This window comes from Podospora bellae-mahoneyi, chromosome 5 (assembly GCF_035222275.1).
Source record: "Podospora bellae-mahoneyi strain CBS 112042 chromosome 5, whole genome shotgun sequence".
In the NCBI taxonomy this organism is placed as follows: Eukaryota; Fungi; Ascomycota; class Sordariomycetes; order Sordariales; family Podosporaceae; genus Podospora; species Podospora bellae-mahoneyi.
In genome coordinates this window covers 3,120-23,249 of record NC_085884.1, presented here as the reverse complement: position 1 = coordinate 23,249, position 20,130 = coordinate 3,120, and the positions used below count along the sequence as shown (strand labels likewise).

Genomic DNA, 20,130 nt, shown 5'->3' with positions numbered 1-20,130 from the left:
CAGATGGAAATTGTGGGTGTATCTGGGTACCTAAACCATAGTTGTAAAAGTTTTGTTGCAAAAAAACATGAGGTGGCTTTCGTGTTTGATACCTAGCTATGATATGTATTGCTACTAAACCATTGTCATCCCCTCCAACGACAAAAAACGAAAGATCTCAAGCTTAGCAGTCTACTAATTCGAATCTTCAAACAGATCAAACATGACCAAGTTTATCTCGTTCTCCCCCATCTTTACCCTATGCCAGGGGTTGTACAGCCGACCTCCCGAGTTCTTTGCCGACTGGGCAGCTACATTCAGGATTGGCATGTTGCAATTCACCTCAACCAACTTCCACTCATTTGTAGACCTATCCAAGACTTCGAGAAAGGGCTCGTCATAGAACGTGAGAGTGAGGAAACCGTCATCGGTGTGGCCGTCCATTAGAGGTGTCCCGGCACGTGCCTTTGAGATGCCCAATGTTAGATGACTTTGGCCGGGCCTGGTGGCGTCCTGCAAACTGGCCGGGAATGGTTCATCCATCGAGCTTGCCAACGTCATGCCAATCTCGCGGAGTATCTTGTCAATGAACGAAGAGACATTTTCGACCTTATCTGCCACCAGCTGAAGTGCTTCGGGAAGTTGAGACCGGTCCCCTGCCATTTGCTCCTTGCGACCAAGGTGGATCTTTTCGACACCAATGGGGGAAGTGTAAAATCTGAGAAAAGGGCCTGGATTAGTGATGAGTAGAAAAGAAGAATTTCGACCTGTACCCACCCGTTGTATCGAATGCCCGTGTGATATTTGGACTTCTCCTCCTGCGGCTGTTCAAAGAAGGCTCGCTGATGCTGTATCACGGTTTGCAGGTCTTTCAGGAATTGCTTTGCCGTGGATTTCTGGAGATCCAAGAATAGCATTCCCTGGTCAGACAAGGCCTGGGCTAGCTTCCTCACCTCAACGTTGTCATTGCTCCTGAGCTGCTCGTATCTAACAACCTCAAGCTCGAGGGTCTTGGTTGAGGAAGTGGGTGGATCAATGGCCATTTTGAAAGTCATAGAAAATTATGAAGCGAGGACAACCCAAGGCACGCAAGGTCGTTCATCAACAACCATTCTGGGGTGTTATACCTCGTTGGGGTGCCATGAGGCAGGATTGCATCCACGCAGAACGACTAATCCCCGCAAACTCTTACCAAGCGCTACCTGTCTTGCTCAGCTCGTGCTACCATCAATGCACAAGTCCGATTCTACATGCTTGGCCAAACCTCTTGACCGAGCTGTTCAGGCCGTCGCTATTGCCATAAATTCCTTCATTATCTAGTGACACATGGCATTTGCTCTTGAAATTAACGCCCCCCCCAACCTGATCTCAAGGGAAAGTAATCTTGTTTAATACCGTACAACGGTGCACGATGCTTAATGCTAGGAAGATGTCATCCCAACCCGCCCCATCTCACCTATCGAACGGCGATACCGACATCAAGTCTTTGGATATCCGCGTTCACAACAGCCCAGTTCTATCCGATGACTGCAATTCAGTTGCGGTGTTGTTCAGATGTGTCAATGGGCATTTTCTTCAAGCCACAGTGGAATCAAAAAATGGCCTTGACAATGGTGTCTTCGATACCGTCAGCTTTCTAACGCCAGAGTCACTTGTTCGGGTTACCGCTCGATCGGTGGCTCATGACACTGGCTCTGACATCACTCCAATCGAGCTCTGCGATATCCACAACCTGTCGGCCGCCAAGACTCTAAGTGCTTATAGCAATGTCCTTCATGGAGCTTCAGGGGAAGTTCTAGCTTCGATCCAATCTCGTACGAAGTTAATCCAAGAGAGACTCGACAACAGACTCCTGGATGCTCGTGTTCCTGCAACAGCAGCAATCTTCAAGCTTTTTTCGGGGGTCCATGAGCTGGCGGTGGAATACCTCAAGCTCCATGACTTTTACCACGTCCCAACCCCTGCACTTGTTGGCTACGAATTCCCAGGAGAGGAGGACGACTTGTTTACAGTTCCATACTTCGGCAGGACAGCCAGATTGGCGCCAACAGGAGAGATACACCTTGGAATGGCACTTTCAGCCGACCTGGAGCGCGTCTACGACTATCACACAGTTTTTCGGAGGGAGCCTCTTTCTGATGGCAGACATCTCACCGAGGTAGAGAATCCCCCTTTTTCTTGGTTTGAAAAGTGCTGATTTGGTCACAGTTCACCATGCTGGAACTTGTATTTAATCTTCAACATAGCTGGATAGAGATCCTCGATTTTGCTGACAGTCTATTGGTATCACTTCTACACTCTTTGCAGAGTCAGGAAAAATACACTACACTCACCAATACCGCAAAACGACTCTACCCCCTAGCTGGCACTTTCAAGCTGGGTCTTGGAAAGAGCGGAAAGCTCCCACGCATCCGTTTCAATGAAGCAAAAACCCTTCTGAGAGACTTCATAGGTATCGAGTCCGACGATGACAAAGACTTCACTCGGAGCGAAGAAGCAGCACTCGGCAGATTCCTCGCCAGCGAAGAATCCCACGTCAGCCCTCCAACCGATGTTTTCTTCATCACTCACTTCCCGAAACATTTGAGGTCCTGCAATATCTATCCCTCTGATGAACAGGATGACACAACCCAATCTTTCGATGTCATTCTCAGAGGACAGGAATGTGTTACTGGATGCCGACTACTCCACAGCGCTGAAGACCTAGCAGCCGCATTTGCCAACCGACCTCATCCGATTGACCCGGAAACGCCGGAATGGAGGCCGTACATGACGGCCCACGAAATTGGCATGCCTCCTTGGGGAGGCTTCGGGTGTAAGTGTTTCGTGTTGATCCTTGTGACATGGGGATACTACTGACTTATCTGCAGTGGGCATCAACCGTCTTGTACAGGGTTTCTTGGGCTTGGAAGACATTCGCGAGACGGTGTTATTTCCTCGTGATGCTGCCCGTCTTTCACCCTAATGGGAGAGAATTGACAGATGGCGTGGTTCTCCAATGGCCAGCTCATTTCTACTCTTGACTTCATTCCCGACGACAACCAAGTTACCGGCATCTTGGTTGGAAAGTAACACTGATTGGACAGGGAATACGGTAGTTGAATTTGATAGAAATCTAGAAATCTAAACTCGTTTCATGAATAAAGGCCCTAGGTATATATCGAACTTCTGGGTTGCTGGCCTACACCCTATGGTCTCAGGGCCTCGGGGGATTAGATAACCGTGCCCATCACACAAGTGTAATGACCTCTTTCCTAAAAGCTGATCGTCGGCATCATCCAGTTTCCCAAACACTAACCCAACCGTCGGAACAGTCGATGTTGCTCAACCTTTCACACCGATGTAGGAGCGCAGAGACAGTAGGTTTCAGTTCGGTATTGGCAGCAAAGCTTTGCTGCAACAAGTACCCGAGGGCAAGCATGATGGTGTCAAAACGTGGCCAACCTTGTCCGGTCAGAGCATTGTAAGATATGTTCTCTTGTTCTCGGCCTTCGCTGTTCAATGCCAGCGGACAGTATACCGAATTGCATGATACCTTCACGACAAACTCTGCCGGCTTATTACTGTCAACACGCTAAGCAATGTGACGAAGCACTGGTACTCTGGTCTTCTCGATGTGGTCATACTCTACTGACAAGGCTCCTCAGAGGTATACTCTGCGTCAAAGTGCCAAGCCTGGTAACAATGCTCAACGATTGATACGAACATGTCTACCCATAGACGACTGTCAAAGCTGGACTGATAAGTGCTCTCAGAGCTTCTGGGAGAGTTTTGGTGATCTTGAATGCCACAAAGCTCGATGCAGGGCTTGTTTAAATATGGTCCCCTTCTCATGGGATGTTTTCAAGCTTTTGGAATATGATCTGGGGAGACTTGTAGTTCTAGTTAAAAAGTGTTGATGTGGGTATCCTCACCGTCTGAGACGTTGAAAAAAGGGTTCAGGGGTTCAGAGCTAGCGTCCATCGTCATCCGAGGCTAAGCTAAAAATAGGTAGGCGGCTTCCGCCGTTGCCGAGGCCTGACTTTGTTCGGTTCCTTCGGACCTCAACTCGTTCAACCGTTGAATGGCAACAGTTGATAAAGCCCATGATGCATAATAGTTTTTAGGCACCTCGGGGCTCGATTTCTCTTGATTTGTCAAAGATGACATCCAAACAAAAGTTGCGCCCAGACGCCAGACCGGAGGTCCTTGACTGGATCTCCTTGGTTGCTTTGTTTCCCCTCTTCTGTATGCCTTTCGCATTGTAGCACGTTGACAGCAGCTAATCATCAGCAGTAACAAAATGGTCGCTGGCATTCTTGTTTTCTAACCAGAAATCTCTTCACTGGCGCCAAAACTGCGCCCTGACATTTCTGCGCACGCAAAGAAGCATATTTCCCACCCCTCTGCTCAGATGGCTGGTCCGTCGTGTTTCCACGGGGTCTACAATCAAGGACTACTGCAGCAAGCACAAGATCGCACACCAGATCGTCACTTTACCAGCTTCATCGACTGAGCTTCATCCTGCTCTTTTGCCGCCAGCAGTGTTGCATATTTTGACACTGGGCAATGTCGAAGCCAAATCCAGGTCTGGGAAAGCCCCGACGCTTCTTTACTTTCACGGCGGTGGTTTCGTGAATCCATTGCGATCCCCTCACATGCCCTTTATCCTCGCATGTGGCCATTCAGTTCGAGCACAGCAAATCATCATTCTCGAATACAGCCTAGCCCCGGAACACCCATATCCAGCACAACTCATCCAATGCGTGGCGTCCGTTTCCTATCTTATGTGCACCTCCTCTGGTCTCGGCATCTCTGCCGAGGACATTATCTTAGCGGGCGACAGTGCAGGTGGTACACTGGTTGGATCAGTATTGTCCCACATCCAGAACCCCAGCCCTTATGCCCCAAGGCTCCAGATGAAAAGTGGTGAAGAGTTCCAGGCCGCGGTGATGATTAGTCCGTTTGTCAGACTGCACAAGGAGTCGATGGACTCCCCGACGGGAAGCTACAAAATGAATGAAAAGCGAGATTACCTGACCAGAATACAGGTGGATGAGTTTGGAGAGGCTTGGAAGGGGGATGAGAAGGAGGTTTGGGCAAATCTGTGCGGAGTTGAGGGAGCAGACAAGGTGTGGCAGGCTGTGTTTCAAGGAAAAGGAGGGGTCAGGTTGGTGAAGAAGCTGTTCATCACGGTTGGGACGGCAGAAGTATTTTTGGACGACTGTAGATTCTTTGGCGGGGAGTCATACGCCAATACCCAGACCGTGATTGCGAAACAGGAAAAGAGTAAAGACTGGACGGAGGAACTGGGGAGTGGGGAGAGGATCATGGTTGAGTGTGAAGGTGAAGCGCACGTCCAAGCGGTGCTCGATGCTGCTTTGGGATATCGGGATGGGGTCATGACAAGAGCGATCATGACGTGGCTTAAGACGTTGTAGTGGAAATAGTGTAGAAACAACTTGGCATCCTTGCTGACTCAAAAACTTGCAACGTTAGACACAGGGTGGGGTAGGCCTCTTCGGATCTCCATCTCCATTCCGGCCGCGGCTTGAATTCAGGCGATTCTTCCCATCAACCATCCAAAATGGCAGACAAATACATTCACGGCCACTCAGCCGCCGTTCTCGCCGCTCACTCTCGGCGCACCGCCCAGCGGGATGCAGCGTATCTCATTCCTCACATCAAGTCCCACTTCGACCTTCTCGACATTGGGTGCGGACCAGGAACCATATCTGCCGACTTGGCCGCTCTCGTGCCTCAAGGGAGGGTGACATGCGTCGAAATCACCGAGTCGGCTCTCAATGCAGCACGCAGCACATTTACTTCTCGCTCCCTTGGCAATGGCGACTTCGTGGTCGGAGATGTGACCTCTCGCCTACCGTTTGAGGACGATAGTTTCGATGCCGTACATTTACACATGGTCATTATGCATCTGCCCTGCGACGCCACTATTGCACTGAAAGAGGTCCTAAGAGTGCTCAAGCCAGGAGGCGTCGTTGGATGCAAGGAGATGATCATGAGCACAACCAGGTGGTTTCAGGTGGATAAGAGACTCGACGTGTGGGAGAAGGCGATCACGGGCACGATTCTCGAGACCGGAGGCAGTCCGGACATGGGGATGGGCTTGAAGAGCGCTGCACTGGAAGCTGGGTATGAACAGCATAAGGTGAAGAGCACGGCAAGTTCATGGTGCTTCTCGGACGAGGAGGCAGTCCAATTCTTTGGCGATAATTGTGCGGAAAGATTCAGGGAGGGAAGCCAGCTTCGGGAAAGGACTATCGGAGGAGGCCATGCAACACCCGAGGAAGTTGATGACTTTGTCAAAGCTTGTCATGAATGGAAGGAGAAGAAGGGATCGTGGTTTGGGGTTATGAATGGAGAGCTTTTGGCGTGGAAGTAGTAGGATATGACCCCTTTAACTATCATTCCGAAATGAAGATTACGTTTTTTTCCGTCTGCATCAGAGGGTGCTACCAGGACTACCGGTGGTTCCATCCCGGTTTAGGGGTGCACTACTGTTTACATTTATGCATATATCTCGATAGCTACCAGGTATAGAGTACTTTGTAATAGCAAGGTATTCCGGAAGGGAAACAAACAATGTATTTTCTGAGAAAGGTGTTCTAATAGGACTGGTGACCGAACCTGTCCCAAGCGACTGTGCTAAGCTTCCAGGTTAGCTTGACAGGAAACATTGTATGCCACCTGGGACGTAAGGTATATCAAGTAAGTTGTGTATGCTGTCTCCTCCCAACTCCAGCTCTACTATGCCGAGGGTTTCGAAAGCCTCTCGGATATATCCCCCAAAACTTCATTGCTTCCAAGTTCCGATTGGCCCCTCCTTAAAACGCTGGAGGAGGGTGGTGTCTTCATTTCTTGAGCGGCAACCTGCCACAGTCTACTTATAACCGGCAGACCCCCAGTTCAGTCCCAATATGCTTGTTGCTGATAGTTTCTGATCAAGCAATTCCCGTCTAATCATGATGTCCCTATTCGTTTTTGCAGGCCTACTCCTTCAGGTTGTTACTGCCACCTCTCGAAATGTCATTGTTGGCAAGCTCCTCCGCTTCGCGTGCTCTCAGCTTGTCATCGAGAGGACGGATCCATTGGTCAATCCCGGCTTGAGCCCTTCACCACATACACACCAGATCGTGGGTGGAAACTCATTCAACGTGACAGTAGGATGGCCTTGGCGTTTGATGGCAGCACATGGCGCTGACAAGTCCAGATGGATCCTTCCGAGATGGAACCCTCTCGGGCATCCACTTGCACCACTTGCACGTATTCTGAAGACTTCTCCAACTACTGGACTGCCTCTCTCTATTTTCGCTCTCCAGAAAATGGCTCTTTCAAGCTTGTTTCTCAACGTCCAAACTTTGTGGGGCTGGATGGAGTCCGTCATCCAGTAGGAGGAGGGATCACGGTCTATTACATGACATCCGTTTTTGGCAGTACATCTGGTAACGGGAAAGTGACAGCATTTCCCCCAGTGAGTTTCCCCTTCAAGATCTTTAGGTTGAAATCTACCAGCCTGACCGGTGTCTCAGGGCTTCAGAATGCTCGCCGGCTCGCCAGACATCACGTCAAAAGACCGTACCTTCCCCGGCATCTGCCACCGCTGCAATGGCAACACGACAGGATTCACCCCGTGCGACTCTGCTGATAGTTCTGAACTGCCGACGAAAGTGTGCCCTGGTGGTATTCGGGGCTCTGTGATATTCCCATCTTGTTGGGACGGTAAAAACTTGGATTCTGCCGACCACAGTTCACATGTTGCATACAGCCCTGTCGGAGAAGGGAAACTGGCCGGCCAGGCTTGCCCAGAGACACACCCGGTGCGAATCCCACAGTTGATGTATGAAATGCTGTGGGATACATCACAGTTCAATGACCCGATTTACTTTGATGAGACAGCGAAGAGGCAGCCGTTTGTGTATAGCTTTGGTGATGGGTAAGTGGCCAATGTCTTGAAAGTGTGAGCTTGCCTAATATGTCAATTGATAGCATAGGGTATGGTCAGCACGGCGACTATATCTTTGGCTGGAAGGGAGATGCTCTTCAGCGGGGGATGGATGCTGTGCTGGGGGATGATTGCGTCAACGATCGGTGTCATGCGTTGGAGTTCCAGTCTGCTGCAGAAGGTGTGGCTTGCGCGAAACCAACACAGGTTGAAGGGGAGATTGTTGGAAGAGGCGGTGAATGTAAGTTTATGTGTGTCATGAAGAATTCTCCAGGTTGTACTAATACCGCCAGGGCTTCAAACACTTCCAGGGAATCCACATCTCAAGCAGGCATAGAATCACGAAGTCCGCAGACGAAATTATGGTAAGCTGACATTTCGCGTCATTTGAAAGCAATCAGTTGGATAGGTAGCATCACTGTCTGCGGTTTGTCCAACAAGACATAGTGAAATTTGTTCTATTAGATGGAAATTTGATACTCAAAGGTCGAGAGGAACTTTAACCATGGTATGGTTTGTAAATGCTAGGGTTATGTGGCACTATCCTGCCTAGCTAACTATCGACGGCATCATTCCTGCAGCATTGCCTTCAAAGTGTCGGCTGGTGTCCGAGTAGGCGCTGCTAGCTTCAAGACTGCATCACTTGTGGTAGACACTGTGCACTCCCCATTCCACGCTGTCTCTGGGCCATGCTTCATGGACATCAAAATACTTTGGGACCCTATCAGTAATTCTCCGATGGATTGTAGTACAATCCGTTGAAAAAAAGCGCACCAAAAAAAACGCCCCACTTTAGAAACAGGGGGGTAGGATCCGTTGAGGAATCAGTTGTACGATCCGATGGGATTTCTTTTACCAAAATGAAAAAGAAAAGTATTATTAGAATCGCCATGACGAGCTGCACAGAATGGTATCAAGTGCATCATCGTACGAGCGGTGTGGAAATGGAAGTAAAAGAGGTGAAGTTGGGTGTAAGTATGCTAGTGATGTACGTGTATGGCAGTGTTAGGTTATGTAAGGGAATGGTTTTTTATACGATCCGATAGGATTTTTCCCATTAAATTAAAAGAGAAAAGTATCATTGGAATTACTATAGCGAGCTGTATAGAATAGTATTAAGTATATCGTCGTATAAGTATTATAGAAATCTAAATAATAAATAAAAATTATAAATTTAATTTTTATTACTATATAATTTATTTAATTATCGGAATTACTAATAACTATAAGCTCCTAGCTTCCTTCTATAGCTTACTTATTTCCCTCGTCTTCCCTTTCGGCTATAATACCTCTTTAAATAACGGTAAAGAAGTTATATTTACTATTATAATCCCTTTACTTATAATTATTATAAGTACTATTTTAATACCTATTTATCGTACGATAATTCTTAAACGGCCCCCTATTAAGTTTACTAGTATAGGTAGTATAAAGAAAAGTAATTACTAAATTACGGCTTTAAATTAAAACTATATTAAGGTAATTCGGACGAGTTAGTACCTTAGCCCCCTTTACTTTACCGGGGACGCATTCGATGTCGGCCGATAGTAGGGCCGAAATTACTTACTATATTACTTATATATTTATTAATTTAAGTATTATCGTACGGGAAAAATATATATTTATATTAATATAGAAGTTATTTATTAGCCTCTTAATATAAAGCTAGCTAGTATTAATAACTTTATACGAGTTACGGGTGCTAAGGATTAAAGCTATTTTATATATTAATTAAAAGTCGATTATTTTATACGATAGAAAAGTTTATTAGAAAAGGATTTTAATAAGAATTAAAGTCGCTATTATATAGCTAGCCTTTCGAGAGATTTAGAAAAAAAGATATATATCCGGCAGCTATACGTCACTACCTTCGTACCTATATAACTACCTTCGTACTAAGCGTACCCACGCAACTACCTTTTTGCTAGGCGTACCTTAACTATCGTACGGGACCGACGCCTTAATCGGAATAATACGGCTCTATTATATAGCTGGCCTATCGAGGGATTTAGAAGAAAAGGTCTGTACCCGGCAGCTATACGTTACTACCTTCGTACCCACGCAACTGCCTTCGTGCTAGGCGTACCTACGTAATTACCTTCTTACTAGCCGTGCCTTAACTATCGTACGGGACTAACGCCTTAATTAGAATAATACGGCTCTATTATATAGCTAGCCTATTGAGGGATTTAGAAGAAAAGGTCTGTACCCGGCAGCTATACGCTACTACCTTCGTATCCTGGCGTACCTTAACTATCGTACGGGACAGACGCCCTGATCGGAATATCACAGCTCTATTGCATAGCTAGCCTATCGAGGGATTTAGAAGAAAAGGTTTGTATCCGGCAGCTATACGCTACTACCTTCGTGCCCACGCAACTGCCTTTATGCCAGGCGTGCCCTAACTATCGTACGGGACCCAGACCCCGGTAACCGCACGCTACTACCCTTATCTACTTATATATAATCCACTTTACTCTTTTACAGGGTATCCTTCCTTAAAAAAACTTAATAATAAACTTTAATATTATAATATCTTATATCGTATATAATTATTATATTACGATTAATACTATACTAAAATAGAACCTTTTATTTATATCTCCCACTTTTAAATTCTTATTTATAAAAAATATAAAATAACTATTTTTATAAATAAAATACTTACCTATTTTCGTACGTCCTATAAAGATATTATAATTATAGATAAACCGGATATCGTACGAAAGTATAATAATTTATTAACGGTTTTTCGAAAATAATAAAACCTAATAAACCTTACACTTCCTCCTATAGTAATTAACCTAATTCTAGAATTAAAAAAACTTTCTTTTAATAAATTAAAGTACGATACTTACGTTTATATCGTACGGATTAAAAGGGCGATATAGAAATATTATCGTACGAGGCACGATTAAGTTAACCCTAATATAAAAGGAGGAAATATTAAAGTAGCTTAATAATATTAAGGACTTTAGAAAATTAAAATATATTACTAACTTTTTTTTAAAAGTCGGTTAACTGCCGGATACTTTAAGGTACGATTAACGGAGCCGGTAATTAAAAGTCCCGACCTTATATAATAAACTTAAAGACGAAAAGAGTAATTTATAGAATTTTATTATACGATTAGCTCGATTCTTTAATAAATATTAATAACTATTATAGTAAGTAAAGGATAATTAGTTTTAAATCTTTAACTAATTAGGATAGGTTAAGTATATTACTTTAGGTTTTTAAACTAGTAAGCTTTATATTTTATAATCTTTTAACTCCTAAACGAAAGATAGTTAAACGGTAAGGATTTAATTATATTTATAATCCTTTAAAAAATCTAAAAAAGAATTAATTAAGTAATTACCGATATAATAGTAAGGTCGTTATCTAATAAAGTCGGCTACCCGGTTCTATTTAAGGTTAATAAAAAGATAATCGATTAAAAACCTAATAAGCCTTTTAATAATAATAGTTTAGTCCTTCGTATAATATAAAAATACTTTTTTATTTAAAAAAGGATTTTTAAATATATTTATTATATATAAAGCTAAGATTAATAGGATCGATTATTATATAAATTAAACGTTAATTAGACTAAAAGTTTAGAGACTATTATATAAATAGTATAGGAGTTTCACTACGGTAATAATAAGGCTAAACGAAAGTTATTAAATTAAATATTTATTAATTTCTTTATTAGACTTTTAAATTATTTTTTCTTACGGTTATTATATAAAAGCGCCCTCCTTTTTACCCTAATTACTATAGCCCTAAAGGATAATAAAAGGTAATATATCCTATCCGATTTTATATAATTCTTATTTACTATTATTACCCTCGGTAAAGCTTTTATTATACGATACTTACTTTACGAGTTTTCCCGGCTAAAAGAAGTAAGTAAAAAGCCTAATTTTTTTAATATTATCCGCCTTAAAGTCTCGAGGTTTATAACTAAGGTTTACTAAAGTAATTACTTTATACCGATAAATTAGGTTTTAAAGGCTCGTACGTATAGTATAACTATTAATAGTTTTATAATATCCGAAAGTAAGCTTATATTTAATAGTACTATTATTATATATTAAAATATCTTTATTACTATTAACGCTTTAGCCGAAATAATATATATTTTAATTAATAAAATTAATTATACGGTTTAAGATTTAACTTTTTTATTAATATCGGACGTTCCTTTCCCGGAAATTCTTTAGGATAATTTAAAGGATAATATAAATTAGAATAAAATTAAGTATTCCTTTCTTTCCGATCTTAATAATATATATTTTCGGCGGCCTTAAAATTAAATCGTACGATATATTATTAAAAATCCTTCCCTTACCTAACTTTAATTAAAAAAAAAAGCGACGGTTATATTTATTATACGACCGAGGCCTAGTTATACCTAGACCGGGTAAATAAGCTTTAATCTTTCTTTTTTATTACTATTTATTTATTATTAAAGTTACTGTTTTATATAATAAAGCTTTTAAGTATAAAGTTCTAGAATATACCGGTTAAAGGGCTTAAAAATATATTTATTTAATATAATATAGTCGCAATTGTATTACGGTATTATAAAGGGTTAAATTATATTAAATAGCTAAAGGTTATTTACCGTTATTTCTTAAAAAAATTAAATATAAGCGTTATATAATACCTCTAGCTTATTTACCCCTTTTACTTTAATTTATAATACTAACTTAACGGAGCCTCTACCCTTACTTTATTTTTTTAAAATATAAAATTCGTATAGCCGTTTAAAGATATTGAATTTAGAAATACCGGCCTAATTATATCCTTTAATAACCTAGAAAATTAATAATCGTTTAATAAAATTAGCCGGGCTCTCTTATCGTATATAAAGCGCTACTTTGGATTTAAAATTAATATTCGGCTTTAATATTATATTATTATAGGTATTACCCGCTAATTTCTTATTTATTTTATTTTAAAGAGTTTATTAGAAAATAAAATAGTATTATCGTCCGATAATTACGACGCGTTTAATTTTAATTATAATAAGAATAACGAAAATAAAGACTTTAATTTTATAATTACGGCTTAAACCGGCTATTCGGAAAAGATTATTAGGATAGTATATATTAAGTATATTAATTAGGGAAGGTTAGGGTATACCGTACGATAATAGCGGTTTATAAAGCTTAATTAATTATAGTATTAATTATTTACCTTTAGTTTAAATAATATTTTAACGCTTTAGTAAACTAAAACTAACCTTTTTTAAAACTAGCGTTATACCGTACGATAAGAACGACTCCGGTATTTAATTAACTTTAATATTAAGGGCCGTTTCCGTTAAATATTTAATAACTTTAATATTAGTTTTAAAAGTAATTAACGTAAAGTATTAATTTTTATCGTACGAGGGTTTAGTTTAATCCTTTATATTACCGGGATAGGGAGTAAAAAAAGTATTATTTTTTTACTTTTAGCCTATTATACGAAAGATAGGGTTATTATTATTATTTCCTTTTTTATAATACTATAAAAGGATATAATTCGGCGTTATAAAGAATTAAAAATTAGTTATACGATTTAAAGCTCTAAAGAAGTTTCGGTTAATTAAATTATTTTTATAACGTTAAAGGCCTTTTATACTTAAACGTTTAAGACCTTCGTTAATAGGTTTAACGTACGATAATAGCTTAACCGGATTATTTTTAATAAATATTATACTATTTTAAACTCGTTATACGAATTTTAATTATTCTTCTGATAAATCGGCTAATATATAGCTTTAATCGGGACGTAATTAGTTTTTTTAATAGCTACCCTCTTACTTCGGGACTTATTAGGGTTTTATAAAAGTTTATATTTTAATTTATAAAAAGTAACGATTATACGGTTTATTATATTCCGGTCGAATATTAAATATTTTATAGTTAAGTATAAAAATTAAAAAGCCGTCCTTTAAGCCTACCAGTAATTCTCCGATGGATTGTAGTACAATCCGTTGAAAAGCGCACCAAAAAAACGCCCCACTTTAGAAACAGGGGGGTAGGATCCGTTGAGGAATCAGTTGTACGATCCGATGGGATTTCTTTTACCAAAATGAAAAAGAAAAGCATCATTAGAATCGCCATGACGAGCTGCACAGAATGGTATCAAGTGCATCATCGTACGAGCGGTGTGGAAATGGAAGTAAAAGAGGTGAAGTTGGGTGTAAGTGTGCTGGTGATGCACGTGCATGGCAGTATGAGGTTGTGTAAGGGAATGGTTTTTTGTACGATCCGATGAGATTTTTCCCATCAACTTAAAAAGCAAAGATATCATTGGAATTGCCATAACGAGCTGCACAGAATGGTATCAAGTGCATCATCGTACGAGCGGTGGGGAATTGGAAGTAAAAGATATGAAGTTGGGTGTAAGTGTGCTGGTGATGCACGTGCATAGCAGTGTGAGGTTATGTAAGGGAATGGTTTTTTGTACGATCCGATGAGATTTCTTCTATTAAAATAAAAGAGAAAAGCATTATTGGAATTGCTATAGCGAGCTGCATAGAATGGTATCAAGTGCATCGTCGTACGAGTATTACAGAAATCCAAATAATAAATAAAAATCATAAATTCGATTTTCATTACCGTACGACTTATTCAGTTGTCGGAATCACTAATAACTATGAGCTCCTGGCTTCCTTCCACAGCTTGCTCATTTCCCTCGTCCTCCCCTTCGGCTGTAATACCCCTTTGAGTAGCGGTAAAGAAGCTACATCTACTGCCATGATCCCTCCACTTGCAGTTACCACAAGCACCACCCCAGTACCCATCCGTCGTACGACAATCCCTAAACGGCCCCCTATCAGGCTTGCTGGTACAGGCAGTATAAGGAGAAGCAGCCACTGAACCACGGCTTTGGATCAAGACTGCATTGAGGTAGCTCGGACGAGCTAGTACCTTAGCCCCCTTCACTTTGCCGGGGACGCATTCGATGTCGGCCGATGGTAGGGCCGAAATTGCTTGCTGTGTTGCCTATATGTTCATTAGTTCAAGCATCATCGTACGGGAAAGACATATACTTACATTAACACAGAAGCTGTTCATCAGCCTCCTGATATAAGGCTGGCCAGTGTCGATGACTTCGTACGAGCCACGGGTGCTAAGGACCAGAGCCATCTTGTGTGTTAGTTGAAAGTCGATTGTTTTGTACGATGGAAAAGTTTGCTAGAAAAGGATTTCAATGAGAATTAAAGTCGCTGTTGCACAGCTGGCCTCTCGAGAGATTTGGAAGAAAAGGTGTGCACCCGGCAGCCACACGTCACTGCCTTCGTGCCCACGTAACTGCCTTCGTGCTAGGCGTGCCCACGCAACTGCCTTCTTGCCAGGCGTGCCTTGACCATCGTACGGGACCCAGACCCCGGTAACCGCACGCTACTGCCCTTATCCACTTACACGTGACCCACTCCACTCTTTAACGGGGTATCCTTCCCCAAAAAAACTTAGCAATAAACTTTAATATCACAACATCTTGCATCGTACACAACTATCACATCACGATCAATACCATGCTAGAATGGAACCTTTTATTTATATCTCCCACTTTCAAATTCTTGTTTGTAGGAAATGTAAGGTGGCTGTTCTTGTGGATGAGGTGCTTACCCATCTTCGTACGTCCCATAAAGACATTGCAGCTGTGGACAGACCGGATATCGTACGAGAGTGCAACAATTCACTGGCGGTCTTTCGAAAACAACAAGACCTAATAAACCTCACACTTCCTCCCACGGCAATTGACCCAATTCCAGAACTAGGGAAGCCTTCTTCTGATGGATTAAAGTGCGATGCCTGCGCCTATATCGTACGGACCAAGAGGGCGATGCAGGAGCACTGCCGTACGAGGCACGACTGGGTTAACCCCAACACAAAAGGAGGAAATATTAAGGTAGCCCAACAACACCAGGGACCTTGGAAAACTGGGATATATTGCCAGCGTTTTTTAAAAGCCGGTTAGCTGCCGGATACTTTGAGGTACGATCAACGGAGCCGGCAGCCGGAAGTCCCGACCTCGTACAACAAACCCAAAGACGAAAAGAGCAGTTTATGGAATCCTATCGTACGATTAGCTCGACTCTCCAACAAACATCAACAACCATCACAGCAAGTGAGGGACGATTAGCTCCAAATCCCTGGCTAACTAGGATGGGTTGGACACACCACCTTGGGTCTTTAGACCGGCAGGCCTTACATCGTGCGACCTCTCTCAACCCAAACGAGGGATGGTTAGACGGTGAGGATCCAGTTACGTTTACGGTCCTCCAAAAAATCTGGGAGAGGATTGACCAGGTTACTGCCGATGCAATGGTAAGGTCGTCGTCCGATGAAGTCGGTTACCCCGTTCTATTCGAGGTTAATAAAAAGACGATCGACCAAAAGCCCAACAAGCCTTTTAATGGTAGTAGCCTGGTCCTCGTACGATACAGAAGTACTCTCTTGTTTGGAAAAGATTTTTGGGTACATTTGCCGCACACAGAGCTGGGATCAACAGGATCGGCCACCGTACGAATTAAACGCCAGCCAGACCAGAAGTCTGGAGACTGTTATACAAGTGGCATGGGAGTTTCACCACGGTAGCGATGAGGCCGGACGAGAGTTGCTGGATCAGGTACTTGTTGATTTCTTCATTGGACTTTTGGATCATCCTCTCCCACGGTCGTCGTACGAAAGCGCCCTCCTTTCTGCCCTAGCTGCTATGGCCCTAAAGGATGATGGAAGGTGGTACACCCCGTCCGATTTTACACCACTCCTGTCTGCCATCGTCACCCTCGGTAAAGCCTTTGTCGTACGACACTCACTTTACGAGTTTGCCCAGCTGGAAGAGGCAGGCAAAAAGCCTAGTCTCTTTGATATCGTCCGCCCCAAAGTCTCGAGGTTCCTGACTAGGGTTCACCAAAGTAACTACCCTACACCGATGGACTGGGTTTTGGAGGCTCGTGCGTATGGTATGACCATCAATAGCTCCACGGCATCCGAAGGCAGGCTTGCGCTTAACGGTACTACTATTGTATACCAGGACATCTCTACCACCATTGACGCCCTGGCCGAGATGATGCATATTCTGGTTGATGAGATTGATCGTACGGTCCAGGACCTAACTTTCTCGTTAATATCGGACGTTCCTCTCCCGGAGATTCCTTGGGATGATTTAAAGGATGATATGAGCCAGGATAAGATTGGGTATTCCTTTCTTTCCGATCCTGGTAATATATGCTTCCGGCGGCCTTGGAATTGGATCGTACGACGCATTACCGAAAATCCTTCCCTTACCCAACTTTGGTTGAGAGAAGAGGGCGACGGTTATGTTTATTGTACGACCGAGGCCCAGTTGTACCTGGACCGGGTAGACAAGCTCCGATCCCTCTTTTTATCGCGATATATTTATTGTCAGGGTTGCCGCCTCGTACGACAGAGCTTTTGAGCATGAGGTTCCAGAACACACCGGTTGGAGGGCTTAGAAATATGTTTATCCAGCACGGCATGGTCGCAATCGTACTACGGTACCACAAAGGGATAAGCCACACTGGACAGCTAAAGGTTATTCACCGCTATCTCCCAAGGGAGCTAGGTGTGAGCGTCGTACGATACCTCTGGCTTATCCACCCCTTTTGCCTCAGTTTACAACACCAGCTTGACGGAGCCTCCACCCCCACTCCATTCTTCTGGGATACAAAATTCGTACGGCCGTTTAAGGATATCGAGTCTGGGGGTGCCGGCCCAGCTATATCCTCCAGTAACCCAGGAAACCAATGGTCGTCCGATAAAGTCAGCCGGGCCCTCTCATCGTACACAGAGCGCCACCTCGGATCCAAAATCAGTATTCGGCCCTGGCGTCATATTGCCGTGGGTATTGCCCGCCAATTTCTTACTCATCTTATTCCAAGGAGTTTGTTGGAAAATAAGATAGTACCGTCGTCCGATGATTACGACGCGTCTGATTTTAGCTGCGACGAGGATAACGAAACTGAGGGCTTTAATCCTATGATTGCGGCTCAAACCGGCCACTCGGAAAGGGTTGCTGGGATGGTATACGCTAGGCATATTGACCAGGGAAGGTTGGGGCATGCCGTACGACAACAGCGGTTTATGAAGCTTAGCCAGTCATGGCACCAGCTATTTACCTTTGGCTCGGACGATACTTTAACGCTCCAGCAGACCAAAACCAACCTCTTCCAGAACCAGCGTTATACCGTACGACAGGAACGACTCCGGTACTTAGCCAGCCTTGATATTGAGGGCCGTTTCCGTCAGATGCTTAATAACCCTGATGCTGGTTTTAAAGGCAACCAGCGCGAGGTGTTAACTTCTGTCGTACGAGGGTTTAGCCCAATCCTTTATATTGCCGGGACAGGGAGTGGAAAAAGTATTATCTTTCTACTCCCGGCCTATTGTACGAAGGATGGGGTTACTATTGTTATTTCCCCTTTTGTGGCACTACAAGAGGATATGGCTCGGCGTTGCAAAGAACTAGGGATTGGTTGTACGATCTGGAGCTCTAAAGAGGTTTCGGTTAACCAGGTTATTCTTGTAACGCCAGAGGCCTTTCATACTCAAACGTTTAAGACCTTCGTCAATAGGCTTAACGTACGACAACAGCTTGACCGGATTATCTTTGACGAGTGCCACACTATTTTAGACTCGTCGTACGAATTTCGACCACTCCTCCGGCAAATCGGCCAACATATAGCTTTAATCGGGACACAACTAGTCTTCCTAACAGCTACCCTCCCACCTCGGGACCTACTAGGGTTTTACAAGAGTTTATATCTTGATTCGCAAAGGTGGCTATCGTACGGTCTATTACATCCCGGTCGAATATCAAGTACTCTGTGGTTGAGTGTGGAGATCAAGAGGCCGTCCTCCGAGCCCCTCAGCTGGCAAGTCAAGTCTATCGGTGACCGTGATCCTCGTACGAGGGTTATTATTTATTCCCCTCGATCGATTTTTCTAAAGCTATCTCACACCTACTTAAGTGTCCGGTATACTATAGTAGTGTGGAAGATAGTATCCAGAAGAGTGAGATCGTACGAGGGTGGATGAAAAGCGGTGGTGCCATTGTGGCAACGTCTGCTCTAGGTGCTGGTATTGATATTCCAGACGTACGATATGTTTTCCATGCCGGGCTTCCAAGGACATTGAGGGACTTTGTTCAGGAAAGCGGACGAGCCGGGAGAGACGGAGTAAAGGCCGAATCGGTGATTTTTTTTTATGAAGAATCGTACGGCTGGAAGGTCAATTACCGGAGCTGTGGATTTAGCATCACTGGAGATGGAGCATTTCGTACGAGATAGTAACCTATGTTATAGGATTGTTCTTTCCCGGGTAATGGACGGGCGGATGGATAGAGCCGGGTGTGAGGAGGGCGAGGAGTTATGTGGGTTATGTGAAGAGCGGTTTTCTGGTGTAGCTCGTACGGAGTTTTGCCGGGTAGAGGAGGAGGGCTATAGGTCGTATCGTACGGTGACCCCGGAGGCTATGGATAAGGGGCTTTCGACATGGCTGTCAATGAAGAAGAGCAACGGCAGGTTGTTATAAAAGAGCGGGAAAGGAGGAAGGATATTGTACGAGACATGGAGGTTATGACGAAAGCGTTTTTATGGTTACGGGTACACTGTGTGGTTTGCTTTTTGGAGTGTGCCGAGTCTGGAGAGGAATACGTACGGCACGAATTCCAGCAATCATCGGCTTGCAGATTTTACGGGGTCGTACGAAATACTCCGCAACCATCTAAACTTCCTAGTGGATTAGAAAAGCCATATATATTGGAGGGTTTACTTAAGGATGAACGGGCTTGGAAAAAAAGCGTGGAGTTAGGCGATTGGCTTTTGAGGGTTAGAGGTTTAAGTTTAAGTACCGTACGAAAGCTAAACGGGGGTTTCCAGGGATGTGATAAGTGTGGGGTTCCCAAAAAGTTTTGCGGGCGGTAGGAACCGTTAAGGGAAGATAAGGGTTCGTTCTATAAGTCTGGGAGAGACTGTTCGTACGGGATAAAATTAATAATGGGGTTAGTTATAGCTCAAAAAAGGGGGTTGGGTTGGTTTGAGGAGGATATTGAGGCACGTTGTTGGAAGTACGGAGTTACATTGGATAAGAAGGTGGCGGTAGTACGCCGGTTACTCGTACGGGTAAAAGTATCGGATATTGAGTGTTCTGTAATGGCATTGGTTTGGGTTAGGGTGTGGGAGGAACTTCGTACGAGAT

General features: G+C 43.5%; 5 protein-coding genes across 5 annotated transcripts; 4 read left to right on the top strand and 1 right to left on the bottom strand.

The window, feature by feature from the left end:
- Positions 1-60: 60 nt before the first annotated feature.
- QC761_503115 (uncharacterized protein) lies at positions 61-1,181 on the bottom strand. Its single transcript, XM_062879546.1, has 2 exons — positions 757-1,181; positions 61-697 (listed from the first exon to the last, which is right to left on the bottom strand). Exons 1-2 carry the CDS (start codon positions 1,032-1,034, stop codon positions 175-177), a joined length of 801 nt encoding a protein of 266 aa, XP_062730283.1. The 5' UTR covers positions 1,035-1,181; the 3' UTR covers positions 61-174.
- An 87-nt stretch (positions 1,182-1,268) lies between these two features.
- Positions 1,269-3,117, top strand: QC761_503120 (uncharacterized protein). Its single transcript, XM_062879547.1, has 3 exons — positions 1,269-2,137; positions 2,188-2,794; positions 2,850-3,117. Exons 1-3 carry the CDS (start codon positions 1,391-1,393, stop codon positions 2,942-2,944), a joined length of 1,449 nt encoding a protein of 482 aa, XP_062730282.1. The 5' UTR covers positions 1,269-1,390; the 3' UTR covers positions 2,945-3,117.
- Positions 3,118-3,996: 879 nt separating this feature from the next.
- On the top strand, positions 3,997-5,399 carry QC761_503130 (uncharacterized protein; the record flags this gene model as incomplete). Its single annotated transcript, XM_062879548.1, has 2 exons — positions 3,997-4,206; positions 4,255-5,399. The coding sequence occupies exons 1-2, from the start codon at positions 4,122-4,124 to the stop codon at positions 5,397-5,399; spliced, it is 1,230 nt and encodes a 409-aa protein (XP_062730281.1). The 5' UTR covers positions 3,997-4,121.
- A 146-nt stretch (positions 5,400-5,545) lies between these two features.
- On the top strand, positions 5,546-6,361 carry QC761_503140 (uncharacterized protein; the record flags this gene model as incomplete). Its single annotated transcript, XM_062879549.1, has 1 exon — positions 5,546-6,361. One exon carries the CDS (start codon positions 5,546-5,548, stop codon positions 6,359-6,361), a length of 816 nt encoding a protein of 271 aa, XP_062730280.1.
- Positions 6,362-6,924: 563 nt separating this feature from the next.
- QC761_503150 (uncharacterized protein) lies at positions 6,925-8,413 on the top strand. The gene is made up of 5 exons (XM_062879550.1): positions 6,925-7,139; positions 7,190-7,450; positions 7,509-7,912; positions 7,966-8,162; positions 8,215-8,413. The coding sequence occupies exons 1-5, from the start codon at positions 6,942-6,944 to the stop codon at positions 8,256-8,258; spliced, it is 1,104 nt and encodes a 367-aa protein (XP_062730279.1). The 5' UTR covers positions 6,925-6,941; the 3' UTR covers positions 8,259-8,413.
- Positions 8,414-20,130: the final 11,717 nt, after the last annotated feature.

Bases quoted from the DNA above. Each gene is read 5' to 3' on its own strand.
- QC761_503115 (XM_062879546.1), bottom strand. From the start codon at position 1,034: ATGACTTTCAAAATGGCCATTGATCCACCCACTTCCTCAACCAAGACC. The intron at 698-756 runs GTGGGTACAGGT...CCCTTTTCTCAG, and splicing joins ACGGGCATTCGATACAACGG to ATTTTACACTTCCCCCATTG.
- QC761_503120 (XM_062879547.1), top strand. From the start codon at position 1,391: ATGCTTAATGCTAGGAAGATGTCATCCCAACCCGCCCCATCTCACCTA. The intron at 2,138-2,187 runs GTAGAGAATCCC...ATTTGGTCACAG, and splicing joins ATGGCAGACATCTCACCGAG to TTCACCATGCTGGAACTTGT. The intron at 2,795-2,849 runs GTAAGTGTTTCG...ACTTATCTGCAG, and splicing joins TCCTTGGGGAGGCTTCGGGT to TGGGCATCAACCGTCTTGTA.
- QC761_503150 (XM_062879550.1), top strand. From the start codon at position 6,942: ATGATGTCCCTATTCGTTTTTGCAGGCCTACTCCTTCAGGTTGTTACT. The intron at 7,451-7,508 runs GTGAGTTTCCCC...CCGGTGTCTCAG, and splicing joins AAGTGACAGCATTTCCCCCA to GGCTTCAGAATGCTCGCCGG. The intron at 8,163-8,214 runs GTAAGTTTATGT...TAATACCGCCAG, and splicing joins TGTTGGAAGAGGCGGTGAAT to GGCTTCAAACACTTCCAGGG.